The sequence below is a fragment of the Vidua chalybeata genome, chromosome 1, assembly GCF_026979565.1.
Source record: "Vidua chalybeata isolate OUT-0048 chromosome 1, bVidCha1 merged haplotype, whole genome shotgun sequence".
Classification (NCBI taxonomy): domain Eukaryota; kingdom Metazoa; phylum Chordata; class Aves; order Passeriformes; family Viduidae; genus Vidua; species Vidua chalybeata.
The window spans coordinates 17,307,105-17,324,831 of record NC_071530.1 but is presented as its reverse complement, the minus strand read 5'-3'; the positions used below and the strand labels follow the sequence as shown (position 1 = coordinate 17,324,831).

The window sequence follows — 17,727 nt, the reverse complement described above, 5'->3', positions numbered from 1 at the left end:
ACAGTTAGTATTGTATTTTGAGGGGAAATGTTGGAATTTTACATTATACAAATTTATTAATAACACTTCGAGGATTAATATAACATGGTCAAGAAATATAACACTAATAGCAACCAATCAATCAAACAGTTTCCTACTTCATTCAGCTCTAACTAGAAGAGTAAAGCAGCTGATACAATTGAAAAAAAATCTTAATTACAGACCTTTGAGACTATTTAAATTCTATTTGTTAGGCAGAAATTACTAGATATTCAGACTATATCTATGGTTTGCAACATGAAATCCTAATTTATATTCAGTTAAATAAGGTGCAGGAATTATTCTTCCTAGTTTGACCGTCTCTCCAGAAAAAACCCTTATGGATACTTTGGAATCAGACATAAATGAATAAAGTCCAAAACCTGATGGCTGAAAAGTATTTACATCACTTTAAACAAAATTACTGTCCATGCTAATTTGTATTCAACAGGTGGGGAAAAGATGCTGGCGTTAAGTGCACAAGAAGAAACATTGAGATAAAAATGGAAGCCTGCCCATAAACACAATGTCCAAGGAAAAGAATAGATTTTAGAGAACATCTTCTCCTCTTATGTAACAGATGTTGCTGAACTGATTAAAAAAACCCAAACATAGCTTTGCGGGTCACAGCGTGCAACCACAACTGAAAAAATACTTAGTGGCCTTTTAGTTAAAGGAGTGGAATCAACAATATTACCAAAACACAAGACAATAAATTCTCTGAGCACACCAAAGAATACCCAATAATCCAAATATCAATCAGTCATATATGCATGATTACCTGTTTCCTTAGTTACACTAATGATTTTTAGTTAAAGTAATTGAAAGCTGATTTTTCAGGTGGAAGTGCTTCAAGCAAAGAGTAATGTGGATGGCAGCTGAGATACCTGGAGATGCTCAGTTACATATAGGTACAAAATTCAACATGACATTAGAAGAGAACACCCCCTTTATTCACAGAATTATTCCACATGCAGATTCACTAATGAAATCTGTACGGTCCTTTTTCACAATGGTAAAAATATGATGACAGGAGGAAATGGAATTTGAAGAAACATTCCAGTCTCATAATATCTAGAAATCTGGTCTTTTCTTTTAAGCACGTAGATTTTAATAATCTGAATCTTCCAATGAAACAATTCTAACACCATCTGAATTATTTGTATATACAGTTCTTCATATTTCCACACTAATTTTACACAAACTCAATTTTTTATATTGTTGTTGCTGAAAGCTGATAATTGTGAATCATCCAAGGTGAACTGGACTGTAATTTTTTAAGAAGAGAGGGAAAAAAAGAAATAACCTAACGAATATCTTGGACTAAGCCTAAGTCTAAGCATGTCAGTCTATGCAATGTGTCATTACTACTAATAACAGTCAGAAGTGTTAAGAAAAACTTTACCACTCTCAACAAACAAAAAGGGATGAAATTCTTCAGCAGCTTCTTCTAGGGTCTGTAAGAGTATGCATTATTCTCTAAAACAGAAGAAATTTACTCTGAGGGAAAGTTTTTCAACAGAACTCTTTTAAAATACAAGTTAAAGGAGTAGACATGAGCTAAGGCATTTCTCTAGCAATCACCATAATTCTTTGACCTTGTTCATTCCCTTAACATCATGCATGGATTTTATCCAAATAACAACAGCTTATCAAGTAAAGAATACATATGTATGGTATGTTTAGATTACCAGGTAAATGCATATTTATTAAAAGCTTTTATGGGATGTGCAAAATATGCTGAAGCAGGAAAACAAACAACTGTGCAATGAAATAAGTATTCTTAATGTTTCTTTATTAGTTTATAGGTATCTGCAGCTAGTAACAATCTGCCTCTCACAGTTCAGAGCAAAGCTACTGATACACAGCTACTTACTTTGCATTGGTTTCCTTTGGGAAGTTGTTAAGAACACTTAATACAGGATTAAACTTTTCACAGCTAAAACTTCTTCAAACATGATCTATAAAGGAAGGAGTCTAGAGTCTACAACACTCATGCATTAACTGGTTTTCTGTGTTCTCCTGTATATTTTTCTTTTTTTCTATACAAGACTCCTTCAGCATTTTCAGACCTGTATTCTCGAAGATGGCAGATGGTTACAAAAAGTCTCTACTTAGACATGTTCCAAAAATCAAATCATAACCGAATAATTGTCTGACTAACATTAAACTTTTGTGCTTAATGAGGTTTAGTTAAGAAAATAAGCTCAGGAAAACACTGTTCATTTTTATACTTGTTTGTGTCCTACAGAAGAAAGGGATACCATGCAGAAATTCAAACCTGCCTGGCATTGTTTTCTCTTGATTAAAATTCAGCACATTAAACAGGTCAGATCAATGGCTACATGACATACCAGAACCATGATATCTTCCAATTTTGGATCAACAGTGTCTTGCAAAGGTTCATTTTGACCTGCATTCTAATTCAGCACATTCTGAGAGCTAAAACTTTATTTTGAAGTGTGGGTGATGAACTGCAGCACAACACAGAATTTCCACTGAAACTTTTGAATTGTGGAATTGAGTCAAAATAATGCTTTCGATTTCTCAGCAGTATATCTGACCAAGACTAAAGGCATGATGAAGTCAGTAAAATCTTGTAAAATAATCTTCATGCACAGAATGGCACTTTTGAACTATTTTGTACAACACAGCAAAGTAGGTGAAATAATTGCAATTGCAATAGGTGGAATGAAGAACTGAGCAAAGAAAAGATGTGTTCACAATGAGACCTGAGGCAGACAAGTCATTAGTCAAAAGGCATCTGAGGTGGTAATTTTAATACGTAATAAAGGTAGTAACTGTAAAAGTCCTATGCTTCCCTTTTTAGATAAGACCTCTCACTTCTGTAAATATTAATTAGCATCTCTAGAGTAAACCCCTTATTATACTGAGTTGAAAGACATACAAGCTAGTTGAATCACTTTTCTGGGAGATGCTTGAGGGAGTGTAGTCAAATTTCTGGTTCACAGAAATATTCAGGTGTTGATGTTACTGCTTCACACTCTGTATTTTGCTTTGCCATGGTCATTGATAACACATATGTGCTGAAAAAAACAGAACAGATTGCAAAAGTATGGTTGAGTGCATTATTAATTATTAATTAATTGTTCAGAAATACTTAGGCTTGGCCAACCTAGTGATCTTACAATTACTCTTTCCTTTCCAGACATCTGGAACTGAATTCTGATTTCACTTTCTAGCTACAGCAAGTTTTCCCACTTGGAATACCCAGCTATGAGGTGCACCCCTGGAAGTACCACAAGAAACAAAGGAAAGGTTTGCACCTTTTTTTCATCCTCAATTCTCTGAGAAAAGGGACAGGCAACATAGTATTCAGACAACCCATCTGACCTGTGCCTGTGTTTCACTTTTGCTGCTGTCTCTGCACATACTGGCAATGGTGGACCTGAGAAACCCTAGGCTCACAAAAGATGGAAATTTAGGGAACTCTTAGGGGGAGGGAACTGTTCACAGTGCTGAGCAAGAACTCCTTTGGATTATTTGAGGTTTTTCAGGGAGTTTTGCACTCACTGAAAGGATCCCAAATCCCAACCATGTCAAAGACACACCTCCACAGGGCCCCAAGGAGGACAAAAATTGTGGGATATTTATGAGAATAAATATGGGAAAAGTAGATCAGTGACTTTTTAAACTATTTTTTAAAATAAACTTACATTTAAATCTCTGAAGTGCTCATTGTAGTCTAAGGCATAACCTACCACAAATAAATCTGGAATTTCAAATCCGTAATCTGTATTGAGACAAATAACAAACACCATCAATGTAAGATCAGTGGCAGTTGTAAGCCCTTAAATTCATGTATGGTTCTCAATAAGCAAACTCTACTTATATGTAGTCAGTTGGGGATATTTTACTTTTGAATCTAAGATATCATGGTCACCAGTAGCCCCATAACCAGTTCCCAGTCATAGAGTACTTGTGAAAGGGATTTGAATAGTCAGAGGAGAAAAGAGGATCATTTTGTATAAAATTATCACTGGCACATTGTGGAAAGAAGCCAAAATCAGAGCTGGAACATTCTGCCTGCTTTTGGAAGCTCCATTGGTATATATGTGTGAAGATTACTGTCCCGTATCACAGTAATGATGGAAAAATGTGGAATATTAAATCAGAAGTAACTTTCAGAGATCTATATATTTTCTGCTAAGAATAGCAAATCTAGCTCGTATTTTATGCTACCAAAACATGTCAAATGCTTCTTAAATTAAAGCCCCAACCTTATGAAGATTCAAGCACATGCTTAACAAAGTAAATGCATGCAGTGCACCTCAATTATACAACTCACACACCTGAAGCCAAGCACAGACATGCATCTTTTTGAGTGTGAAGGTCTCTGCAAAATCAGGACTACATAAAACAAGTTAGACTCTTTCCAAATTGTTCTCTAAATAACTAGAGGAAAACCCAATCTTACAGACACAAAAATAGGTCCACATAAAAAATTCTACAGGTATTCAGGTAATGAATTTATTTAGTCATTTAAGATTGGATGTTATGTGCACTTTGGAATTGTAAATTTAGGTAAGTGAGGAAATGCTACACCACTGTCAGTGATTTACAGAAGAGATCTCTGATGTTTTATAAAATTCATCACACTATGAATAAACAAGGATAAAATTTGTTTCATTCAAAAGTTAATACATAAAAATATAAAGCTACTCTTCATGAAGTAATTTTATTGCCTCTTTTATATGTCTAGTATTAGTGAATCCAGTCAAATATATGCCTTAATTTACTGGATTAAATTCTAAATGTTAAAAAATAACACTCCACTGTGTAAAAAGTTGTACAACAAAATGTTTGGATCATAGTTCAGATCACAGGGCTAAAACCTCACAGCCATGCCCAACATTTAAGTAACTTTTGCTTCATAAATTTTCCCTCTCTCCCACATCCCAAATCAAAACTCTTCATGCTGCCTCCTGGTACTCACCTGCCTACTCTCCTTCTACCCTCCTCCCCAGCTCAGCTGACCAGAGACTTCTTGAGTAGCAAATACTGGTTGATCTCTTCTAGATGGATCTATTCTTTTCATATTTAGCCACACACCTGTTACTACATCATTTATTCTAAATAAGTCCAAAATGACAATTGCTTGGTATAGCTCCATTTACAGCTTCATCATAACACACTATAAGGACCAATAATTTAGAGAGAAGTGGTGCTGGTGTGGTGCTAACTGAGTAATAGGATAAAGTTTAAAAAGCCCAATTTATCTTCTGCTTTTTAGGGGGTGGGATTTAATTATAATATCAGTGTTTTCCCTTTGAACAATAATACTTAAAAAAATAGAACTGGTTTTCTGAATAAAAAAATATAAAACTTGTTAATACTTAGTCACAATAAAACACCTTTCATGTTCAGATGGAATCCTGCAGCTCCTCCAGAGAGATGCAATGAGGAAGGAAAAAGAAGAAATGGATATTCTCTCTGATACTGTTTGTCAGAGACAGAAGATAAACCACTTACCTTTCACTGATAAAATTAAACCCTTTCAAAATTTCCCAATAAAGTTTGTATTCTGCAGAAAATCTAAGTAGGGTAGGCTTTCCAAATTACATTTATACAAATCCTTCCATTGCATCCCATAGACCCATTGACAATTGGTATTTTACAATGCTTCTAGCAGTCCATAGAATGTGATGAAAGGCAAGTGACAGGGTAGTGGCAACTTCTACTCTCAAGTAGAGATTTTCAGAACACTTACAATCTGGTCTGTACCCATCAGGCCGAGATGTTCTTTTCACCAACAAACTGTAATTAAAAATAAAATAAACCCCATTTAAATCTAGATATATAACTGAATAACACACATAAAACTATTCCCTTTATCAAAAATCTTCTGAGCCATGTGAGTCCCTGTTCTTGTTGTGTTTCTCTTCCTGACAACATCCTGATTGCAGGGAAGAGCTGGGTGTATTCCCCTCCCAAGTCCATCAGTGCCAGTCTTGAAATGGCTGGAAGATCATCACCAAGGCAGAACAATACAAAACATTTCCCCTCCTTTCCTTCACCCTGCCCTTAGGGACTCAGGCAGCTCCTCTGTGCAGCTCTCCTTCATACTGCAGCATCAAATTAAATCAGGATGTCTGAATGGGAATCTACTCTGGAAAATATGCTGGGCTAGACTAATTAATTAATTACTAAGTTTTGTGATTGTTTTACTCACCTTGCTACTTTAATCATTTTTGGCTTGTATTTTTCTATATTGTTAAGCAGAACCTTCATGGTCCTTCCAGTTCCAACAATATCCTTATAAAACAAGAAAAATAAAGTAAGTAAAATACAAAGGAAAACTGAAAGGAGGAAATCTGGACAATGACTGAGAAGTTTCACATTCTTATTCTGTGGAGATGATTTATTTTTCCAGTGCATTGTAAGCCACATCCAAAAAAGGTTATAATTGAGCTTGCACTCTTTGAAGCAAGCACTTTCTATTAATAAAATTATCAGTTCAAGGACTGTCCACTTCCTCTTGAGAACAGCTATGTTGCAAGTACTCGGGATGTAACTCGGGACTGGAGATGACTCTACTTGGCACTGCAAGGACATAGGGATTAGACTTTTCACATTATGCTTGAGATCACAGTATGTCACCATGTTTCCACGTCAGGACTAAATCTGCCCTATTTGTTGTATTAGCACAGTACATATGTGATTTCTCCAGAGCTGCCATATCCAATATCATCTCAATGAGATCAGTAGGTACCTGGCTAGAAAACTGACTGTGGAGAGCAGCTGTTGATCCTGAACTTTGGGATCAACAGCTTGTTGGATTAGCAGCACCTTGTCTCTGCCCTCCAGCTGTTTAATAGCATTAATGAAATTTGCTGTGGACATTTTTAATTTCTGTTAAAGCAGCTGAAATGAGTAAATTTGAGCTCTTAGCAGCTATTCAGGTAACCAGCCATCTCTGTGGCTGATGGCTATTTTTTCCATCCTTTTCTAAGAAGAAGAAATTCCAACAGTACACAGTTCATTACACTGTCCAGCTTACTTCCCATACAAGCAAACTGGTTCTGAAATGCCAGGCAGATCTTATTGTGCTCTCTAGCTGTCCCAGATGCTTATTCAACATTTTCAAAGAGAATCACCTATCTTAATTATATAAGAATTTGTAGCACCAGTGAGGTGGCATGTTCTTTCCCTCTACAACCGAACACTGCTGACTTACATCAGCAACAGCTCTGTGATGGGCTGTTCCCCGGGGACACTGCTGGGTGGAGAGCTGGATGCAGGAGCTGGGGGCCTTGAGGGAATGACTGACACTCCCAACCAGACTGTGAACAACCCTGGGGCTGTAAAGCATATGCAGGGCCACTATTTCAAAGTCATGCACCTGAGAAATGCAGGGCATCACTGCAGTTGATTCACTGTCCTCCAAGGAACAGAACAACCTGAAGAACAGGAGTTGATGAAACCGTAGAAAGAACAAATCAAATGAGGCAGAAACAAAGACTCCTGGGTATCACGAGGCAGAGCACCAGTTAGAGTGACAGTAATGTAGTTTGATCTGTCATGCAATTGCAAAAAGACTGAGAGGCCATTAAGCAAATCAACCCCTCTCCCTCTTCACCACCTCCCAGCAAGAGAAGTGTAAACACAGACAGGATTTAGAAACTGAACAGCCAATCATGATTTGGCTGTGTGACTTTATCTAAGTACAATATGACATAAGCACCCAGCTTACCTCCACAATTAGAACATTCTGGAAGAAACAAACAAAAAGGAATACAATTACTTAATATTCGCATAGTAAAAGAAACAAATGTTTTAAAAAGGGAAATTAAGATAGGTCCATGGGCATATGTACAACACAGTAGGACACAAGGAGTTTCCTGTTTCATTTCTGTGCCCTGAAAAAGAGCCAGCCATAAGAGCAAGCCCTGCAGTCAGGGACCACAACTTAATTCAGCTCTGTCTAGATTATCCTCTTTGTCCAAGAATGGATGTAGCTTTGGAAAATAAAATTAGATGGAAGAAATCCAAACAGGATGAGTTTCACTTCATTCCAGCATCTCTAGCTGTGTACTGCAGTGTACCCTATAGTTCACTAAAATACTATTTCCAATGTTAATATGAGAATACAGCAATAATATTCTTTCTCTGAAATAAATGCTCTTCCTCCCTCCATCCACACCTGAGTAACTTCACAGTAAAGGATTAGAGGCCAAGTTGGAACACCCACTCTCACATACTGCAAAGCACCCTCTTTCTCTTCAGATACTGCTGCTGAAATCAGTATTATTTGAAGAGAAGGGAGTGGCCCAGCCAAGAGCAGTGATGTCAAGCTTTATGACAGTATCATCACACAGGCTGAATCTTTTTGCTGAAATGGTTCATCACTGTTCCAGGAATTACAATGTCTAAGGAGACTTCCGTTCTTCTACTAAAGCAATAATAAGATGTAATGTCCTTATTAGAAGAAATAAAAATCTGTTTATTAGTAGGCATGATCATATGCATGATCAAAAGGATGAACTCTTACAATCTTGCATTAAGATCTACTTTCTGAAGTGAAACCCGCAGTAGCAAGAGGAAAGTTATTTCACAAATACCTTTATCCATCTATCAGTGTATACACCTCACATGGATGTGGATGCTGTGTGTCCTGCAAAATCTCGAGACCACATAGTTTCATATCCATGCAGTATCCACCAGCCTAATTTACATTCCACTTCCTTTCTATCAGGCTTGTTGGCTTTGCTGCATACATAACATGGAGACTGTTTAACTTCTTTTCCATAACAGAAACCCAAGGCTGAGAGTTGTAAGAGAGACTCAAACACATGGAGAAGGAGTGTGTGAAAGGAGCATGCTCACAACCAGCACACCTTTAATAGCTACATTAACCGATAATTAAATAATTTTTATAAGTAAATATTTTTTAATCTTCAAACCAGAAATGATTAACATAGATTATCCATATTTATATTCATACTGCAGCTCTTCCTAACACTCACAGTGCTTGGTAGGGAAACATGGCATACTTCATGCATTAAGCACTGCAGAAACATGTTACCACACACTGTATTATACCTGGATGCTTCTGAAATGGCAAAACACTTGGTAAAGGTGTGGAGGGAACTCCCGGCAGCAGTTGAGCAAATGTCAGCAATGGAGATACCACTCAAGAAAGCCACTAATTTAGACTGAGCTCTGGTGGAATGTATATTAATCTTGGAGGGAGGCTCCTTTTTGGTGTTTTCATAACAGGTTTCACTGGTGGTTATCCTGCTTGGCACTCCTGACTTTCAACCTCTCAGCTGCTGACACAAACAACTTTGCATCTCAAGTACCTAATCCTGCAAAGGCAAAAAGTTAAAGGCCTCTTAACAACAAAAGTCTGAAGACACCCCGCCTCTAGAAACTTCTCCCTTCAAGAAAGAATGGAAGTATATCAGTTGTCTAGGTAAGATGAAGAACCAAAACCATGTTCAGGAGAAGCTTATGACAGGCGTATAGGAACACATTTTTTGAAGGAAACCATTTGGATACAAAACCAGTTTGGTTTTCATCTGGCTTCCTATATGAAGTCATAAGTGGGAAAAACACTTCTGAGGACTAGCTCAGGGCACGTGGGTCTGAGGCATAAGGAAATTACTTGATTCAGTCAGTGGACACCTGAAGATAATGTGCAGGAGTAATGGCTTAACCACCCCAAAGAACTTGTGCAGCTGGTGATATATGTAAATATTGATGTGTTTATACACACACACACACACACATACATATATATATATATATATGATATAGGGAGAGAGCAAAAGAGTTGACAAGGAAAGAACCTCACCAGAACTACAAATGGAAATTAACCCTTTAGTACCAGGCCCAGTGAGAGTAACCATGATCAAACACAGCTCATGGATCTCAAGGCAGGTCATAATCTTGAGACAGGTTCAACAAAGTCAGTCTATGAGTCAGGGTCTGGCTCAATGCTTGCAGTAATGTACAGGTCTGGCTGCAGCTGAGCTGAAGGTCGGTACCCATACAGCACAGACCAGGTGTGGACTAAAAGCCCAGGGCTGAGCTGGTGTTCCTGTGCCCCACAGGTGTGAGTAGAGAGCCCCCAGGGACACAGGTCATGGCCATTAGCATCTATTAGGGCATCTCTTAGTGCACTGTGGCAGATTGAGAGAAAAGCAAAGTCCTGAGACATTTAATTGACAAATAAGTTTCTTTGCTACCACAGTTGCTTCAGCTGTTCTGTCAAAATCAGCAGTAGGGATTCTGTTGCTTGCTCACATGTGGGAATCACAAAGCTGGACAGAATGAGGGGACAGCAGCCTCCCTGGCCATGGAATTTGAGTTAAACAATAGGGAGGAGTAGACCTTACTTTTTAACTTGTGAGAAAAAATAATAAGAGACATAATAGAAAATGGGTCTGAAGAGACCATCAAAGATCATCTTCTGTTGGGCTACAGTAGAAATTTTAAACTATCCTTCACAGATACCTGATTTACCTCTTCTAGAACATGATGAGTATTTCAGAATCTCCCCAGGGAATGTGTCTCAATACCTCATTATCTAAGAGCAAAAATACAATAACAAAACTTCTATTGATATTTAGCCTGAACTTATTTTGAAGATAACATGGAAAAAGCTTTGTTTTCTTCTCTTTTCTCTTCTATATTTGAAAGACATATTCCTTCAGTTTCCTCTTCTTCAGATTGAACAACCTCTGTTTACTTAGTGTTTTCTCACAAGCTGAATTTCCTAGCTTTCTGATCACTCTTTTGTTCTCCTCTGGGATCAGTCCAATTGGTCAGAATCCTTCTCCAGTTGTGGTGTTCCAAACCAGAAAGAAGTCTTTTCCAGTGTCAAGAGGAACAAAACAACCACTTCATATGCTTTATAAATAATCCTCCTTTCTATGTATCCCAGTACAACAGTTACATTCTTTATAAAAATATACTGGTGTCTCATGTGCAACTTGTGATCCACCAATTGTCTCCAGAACTGCTGCTGAGTCCGTCCTCCCTCACTTGCATTTATGCAAAAGATTACTTCTGTATAAACACAGAAGTTGGTATTTGTCTTTATTGTTGTTAAATGTCATTTTTTGAACCAAATTCTTAAAATAATTTCTTAAGATCATAATATCTTGTAGTATTTTTCCAGGTAGTATGAGTACCATTAAATGCTAATTTCATCTTTTCAGTCATGAATTAAATTTTGTATAGTCCCTGGAGAGCGTGCTTTAACGCATCTCGTCTGACAGTAAAGCATAATTAACAGTTCCTTGAGAACAGCTTTCCAACCAGTTACACATCTGTCTAATAGAAATTTAATTTTGTCTGTGTTTCCTTATCACAAGTGACTCATATGAAGGAAAGAGGATTAACGTGGATGCAGACATGCCTGAAAGGTTTGTCTGGCTATAGGAGTGATAGTCACCTGCATATGACTTCAGCTGAAGTGTAAGATCTCATATTTATTGACTAACTTGACAAGGAAGGATTTTGGTGGATGCTGTCTCTCATTCATAGAGTCAAGGAGTCCAACTGTTGCAAATCATATACATTGGGGAAGTTCCTATAAAATGTCTAGGCCAGAAAACACATGTGCTGTTTTATATTATGCCCATTCTTATTATTTCCAAAACACTGATGAGGTTTTTCTCTACTATGGGGAAATCCTGTAGGTAAGGCCTTTGCAGTGGAAAAGCGACTATAAAATATTTAGATATGAAAACATTTTGTAACTATAAGTAAGCAGGCATCCTAACTGTTCAGAGTGATATTTTAATCTCTGTTATCTTTATGCAGAGTTACTGTGCCTAAAGTCTCCATACTTTTCAGTCATAAACTGCTGCTTACGACCGAAGGCATTCAGAGTGGTTTGTCATCCTCTAGTACACAAACCCTCCCCTACAAAATTCTGTACTGGGAAACTGACTGTGCTGCTGCCTATCCCCTGCCTTTCTACTGTTGAAGCAGTCTATAGATAGAAGATTTCAGAAAAGGGATGGAATAGCAGAGTAGTAGAGGAACAAACTGCAAACTGACAAGAAATGTTTTTTTATACAGTGTCCAAGACTAGACAGCAGTGACATCCAACTAGGTTGGATAGGTTAGCTTATCCTTGATCATATGGATAGCAGAGGATGAAAGAAGAATGCAATGGATACAGCAAATTAGTACATTATCAGTAATGTCACCATCATCCTAAAGGCACAGCTGGCTGTGCCCAGCATCTCTTGTGAAAGGTCAGTTATGTGGAAGACCTTATTCAGCTTCACTGTGAAGTGCCCATGTGAGCCATTGTGCAGGAGACTGGTAAAACTCAACAGCTTGTGGTGCTGCAGCAGTCACTGATAGCTGGACAAAGGACTAAAGGACGCTGAAGAAAAGATCCTTCTCAAGTATGTGTGTTTGAAGCTCCTGTACCACATAGATCAAGAATGTTTTGTCCTTTCAGATATATTTGAGGCAATTACAAAGAAGGAAACCACATGAAAAGAAAAGTAATCCAGCCTTCTGGATTCTGTCTACTTTTGAAACTCAGAGAACAGGATATAGAAATATTTACTGCATGTTGACTAGACTAAAGATGGCTTAATTTCTGAGCAGAGCCATCTTCACCAATACAATCTCTGAAGTACATCCAGAAATTTAATAATGGTGCTAATATATCTTAGCGTGAGACAGAGTACAGTCAGTTTTTTAAAATATGTCCTGGAAAGTCTAAATAAAAAGGGATGCTGGCTTCAGGGAATGAAGCACCTTCCTATTGAGTCATTGCAAAAGAATCAACATTGCAAAAGAATCAGCTTCCATTACTGATAGATCAGAGAGATGGCTGGGAAATGATAGATTTGGATGACTGTGATTCATTCTGTGTTTACACAGTTTTTTACCGGGTAGCTGGCAGAAGGTAGGCTGGTGCAACACAGAGTCAAGGCATACCTCAAGCTGGAAGGGACTCATAAGGACCAGCAAGTCTAACTCCTTGCTCTTTGCAGGACTACCTAAAATAAACCATATGACATTGACCAGGTGCTTCTTGTAACTTTGACAGGCTTCAGACTCTGACCACTTCCCTGGGGAGCCTGTTCCAGTGACTTGAACATGGTTTCAGTGAAGAACCTTTTCCAACTGTCCAATCTGAACTTCCCCTGATATGGCTTCATTCCATTCCCTCCTGTCCTGGTGCTGGTCACTAGACAGCTGTGTGCACTGCCCATCTTGTGGAAGTTGTAGGCTGTGATGAGGGCACCCCTCTGGCTTCACTTCCCCAGGATGGACAACACAAGTGACTTCAGCCACTCCTCAGAAGTCTTGCCCTTGAGCCCTTGCACCAACCTAGTTGTCCTGGACACACTCTGATAGTCAGAAGTCCTTCTTGCATTGTGGCAGACACCAGCACTGGAGGTGAGGCTGCCCCAGTGCAGAGCAGAGCTGGACAATCCCCTCCCTCCCTTGACCAAGTGTGCCTGATGCCCCCCAGGACAGGGTTGGCCCTCCTGGCTGCCAGGGCACTGCTGGCTCAGGTTCAACTTGCCATGGGCCAGGACCCCCAGGTCCCTTTAGATGGTGCTGCTCTCCAGCCTCTAATTCCCCAGTCTTTACATATAACAGGGATTACCCTGTCCCAGGTGGAGAATCTTGTTAAATTTCATATGATTGGTGACTGCCCAGCTCTCCAGCCTATGCAGATTTCTCTGTAAGGCCCCTCTACCTTTGAAGGAATCCACAGCCCCTCCTGTTTTGGCACCATTGGCAAATTTTCTTAATATACATTCAATTTATGAGTCCAGATCTTTTATAAAAACATTAAAGAGCAGTGGCCCAAAAATTGTCCTCTGTGGTTTTGAATACAAAGGGGTGCTGTGAAGTTTAAAATTCTCCAGTTTTGAGTGATCAGGGCACACACAACTTGCAACTCAGTACATGAACATTTGAACTGAGCAGAAATAATATTTGTGGTGTGAACTGGATCTCCACAAAAATAAAACTTGCACTTCCACATTCATTTCTAGACAGTAGTAAAAATGGCCCATAGCAGCACGTCTTGGATTATCTGGAAAAAGGAGGTTTTTGACAATACTAGTACTCTGTAAAATAAAGAAGAAATACTTTCTAATCTCCATGTGAATTTGTCTCTCATGCTAAAGAGAATTCTCTGTGAATGTTAATTTTTTTTAATAATGAACAGAAAACATGCAAAAATTGAAAATCTGTCATTTACTGCTTTTTAAAGCCACACACATTTATACACTGCAAGAAAGTATGTTCTTTCTACAGTACATTTTAAAAAATCCTGACTCGCAGTAAGATGAAAACTACTCCGGCACTGAGTCAATACATTTCTATTGTTTACCTTCCCACAGGTCAGTAATAAATGGAACAATGTCAGCTAACAAGACCAAGCAGAGTAATGAGAGCATGTCTACCTCCTGCCTGACAGTAGTAAGTGCTATGGAAATTATTTTTCATCTTCCTGGAAAAGAATAACAATTTTTTTTCTAGACTTGGATTTTATGTTCCATTTGGAAGACTGTTTTCAAAGGAAAATTGCTATGAAATAGTAAAGTGTTAAAGTTAGCATGGAGTAAGACTTTGAGGAAAACTGTGTCTTTGAATTAATATAAAATGTGAAATTTTAACAAGGTAAAAAATTTAAATTGCACATTTAGAAAGGGGGAGAACAGAAAGAACTTAAAACTGAGAAAAGAAAAATTACTTGAGAACTGAAAAAAATACCTTAGAGTGAAGTAAGGTTTGTACCAGGAAGTAATAGCTTTTATTTAATTAACAGCCCATTTCCCAGTGGGGGAACATTTTTCACAAAAGAACTTTGACCTTTCTGCCCACAGCCTCAGAGAGACCACAAAATACCTTCAACAGCTGAGCCTGGGAACAAAAATTCAGAACTGCTGTATGCACTTGAAATCATGGACTGAATAAAATAGTGGCTTTACAGCACATTATAATCCTCCTCTGCAGCTGCCCTTCAACTCATTTATCAGTGTTCCACAGCTGATAATTTCCTCTCTTATTTTAGCTCAGAGGAATTCTTAACATTTTTATCTGCCCCTCTGGTCACAGGGCAGGTGATTATGTAGGGCAATTGCTTCTCTTATCCCAAATTGTCTGATTACCACATTAGGTTAAAATTAAAAGTTTCTCCCAATCTGTACTCAGCTTGATGTTTGCTGATTCTATTCAGACCAACAGAAGGATCTGCATGCTTGAAATTTCATTTCTTCCAACTATATCAGTTGCCTACTAATAATTTCCTGTTGTTAATTCCACCTTCAAATCTTGTCTCATTTACATCCTACAGTATGCCAGTACTGTACAGCAGTCTTCCAATGGATTAGTTTATCTAAAAGAAGCTTAAGTAATGACTGTGTGATAGGCAAATATGCAACCATATGGCAATATAAATTTGACAATGGCAAACAGCTTAATCCAGTAGGCAAAGGTATTAAAAAAGGCCACAGTAAAAGACAAAAAACTGTTCACATTCAGAAAAGAAAATTAGGTTCACCATTTTAGCAGTGACGACAGTTGACTATTGGTATAACATCCCTGATATATGGAGGCTTCTTCATCAAGTCTCTAATCAGAATTGTTAGTAGTTTAAAAGATACACAGGGAAGAAATTATCATTTGGGACCCTTCATTCTAATCACCCAGAAGATGCTTTTGGGCCTTAAGATAAAGGAATCTCTAAACAAAGCCCTGTTTGTGATCAGGCCAATTAACTGTTCTGGGAAGGAAAAAACAAAGGAAAAAAAATGAACCTTAATGTGAGAAGATTGGCATAATTTAGACTGATGGAAATACTTTTATCTTCATGTCCCCATTGATATCCTGAGTTCCTTCCTGTCACTTTCTTGGATAGAACTATTCTTAAACTACTTGGGAGTACTTGTAACATATTGTTAATTATACCAGCTTGCAAATTACACATGAATACAGTGTCAAGAAAAGGTGAGTTCATTTATTTGCCAGTTCTATGAGTGAAAGCATATTCGTAAAAAAAACCAAAAACAAAATCCCTACCACCTTCCCCCCACAAAATCTCTTTTTTATCAATCTCTACTTCTCTTTTTGTTTTGTTTTATGGGGGTAAGGGGATTAAAAGCAACAATATAGTGTATTTTCATTCCCTTTAGATAAATTTCCATTCAGTAGTCTGCATTTTCAGTTAGATTCTTTCTGAAGACACCTTTTCATGTGTACTCCATGTAATCAGAATTACATAAATTGATAATGTGATTCTTCAAACTGAATTTTTAATGGAATCTCAGTTTACTCATCACACATGCAGTACTTGCTTTCTTAGCATTGTATTTGGGGAACCTCATGTAGCAGTGGTTAAACAAGACATCTTATGACAGTGACATAGAGCTGAAGAATCACCATCAAATAAAAATTAAATAAAAATGCATCAAGTTTCAGTGAAGAGGTTCAAAGGAAGCTACAAGCACTCCTGTGAGAAGTGAAATAATTTTATATTATGCACACAGGAATGAAATCCACAGATATTAACCCTTCATCACAATGTCAGAAAATAATGTGAAAGACTTCTGTAAAATGAGACATCTAGCTAGACACTTTCTACAGGGTTCTAGAAAAAGCCACATATGTCTGATTTTCATCTTTTCTGCTGGGTTCATCCACATCTTACGGCATACTTGGAAGGACAGATATGACATCTCAAAACTTATTTTTTTCAGACACTTGGTTTCATCAGTAGCAGCTGCTGATGGGAGCAAACTGGTTAATGTGTTAAGAGTCCATGAATACAAACTCCGGCTATCTAAATTGTGTAAAACAAGTTCAGAATCTCCAGGAGTCAACAGAGTGGGGGACATAATGGAGGACCTGATGCTTTGTTCTTAGAGAGCATTGTGTTGAATGGTGTGTACACTCAATTTCCACTTGCAGCCATCTTCACAGCATCCTTCTGTTGTGTACAAAAAGTAGAACAAACTACCATAATTAATCTAAAGGTAATTCAGGAATGACTCATGTCTCCGTTTTCTCACTTGGAGGAAGTACAGTCTTCTGGTCATCTGGAACTGGATGAGGATTTTTTGGACATAGGTGAAATAGGATTATGAAAGGTAAGATATAGAAGCAGGCAGACAGTGGCTGAGCAGAGCCCATGTGAAAAATGGGATAAGAAGGCTGTAAAGATTTTTTTATACTTTCTTTTCTCCAAAACAACAAGAACAACAAAAGAAAATAATGATGAACAGTAGAAGAGATTATCTGAGAAAGAAATGCAAAGAAAGGTGATTGACTTTGGAGAAGGAAAAAATAGTGTCTTTTGCTTTGGAAAAAACAGTTAAGGATGGCAACTGTCAGAAGAATAGACAGTATCAAATCTAATTAAGAAAAAAATGCAGAACAACAGAAATTACTAAACTTGGCAGTCAAGCAGGGGTACCGAAGATGTGCAATGTTTCAAGACACATAAAATCAACCTTTGAAAAGACGAAAAAGGCAAGGCTGCATGTCTGACAGGAATAAAATAAGATGTTGAGGTGAGTGGGGGACATGACTGTTGCCAAAGTATATGGTGAATTTTATATACCTTTATTGTCATATAAATTGTCTCTCATGTACATAATGTTCTAAAGAGAACGGCATTATTGTTTCTGCAAATTTATGGGCGTTACTCTAGAAAGGAATGCATATAGGGGAAGAAATCACAACATTAGTCAA

General features: G+C 37.8%; 1 protein-coding gene across 2 annotated transcripts in view; it reads right to left on the bottom strand.

Moving 5' to 3' along the window:
• Window positions 1-1,792: 1,792 nt before the first annotated feature.
• PRTFDC1 (phosphoribosyl transferase domain containing 1) overlaps window positions 1,793-17,727 on the bottom strand; it is a 42,596-nt gene continuing 26,661 nt past the window's right edge. Inside the window, exons 5-9 of one of the 2 annotated variants that reach the window (XM_053957986.1) lie at window positions 7,733-7,750; window positions 6,212-6,294; window positions 5,750-5,796; window positions 3,696-3,772; window positions 1,793-3,065 (exon numbers count right to left, since the gene is read on the bottom strand). In XM_053957986.1, coding sequence (XP_053813961.1) covers window positions 3,018-3,065; window positions 3,696-3,772; window positions 5,750-5,796; window positions 6,212-6,294; window positions 7,733-7,750 — 273 coding nt within the window. In that variant the 3' untranslated portion in view covers window positions 1,793-3,017. Of the gene's footprint in view, window positions 3,066-3,695; window positions 3,773-5,393; window positions 5,424-5,749; window positions 5,797-6,211; window positions 6,295-7,732; window positions 7,751-17,727 lie in introns of those variants that run through there. The other variant, XM_053957994.1, reaches the window with a different exon arrangement.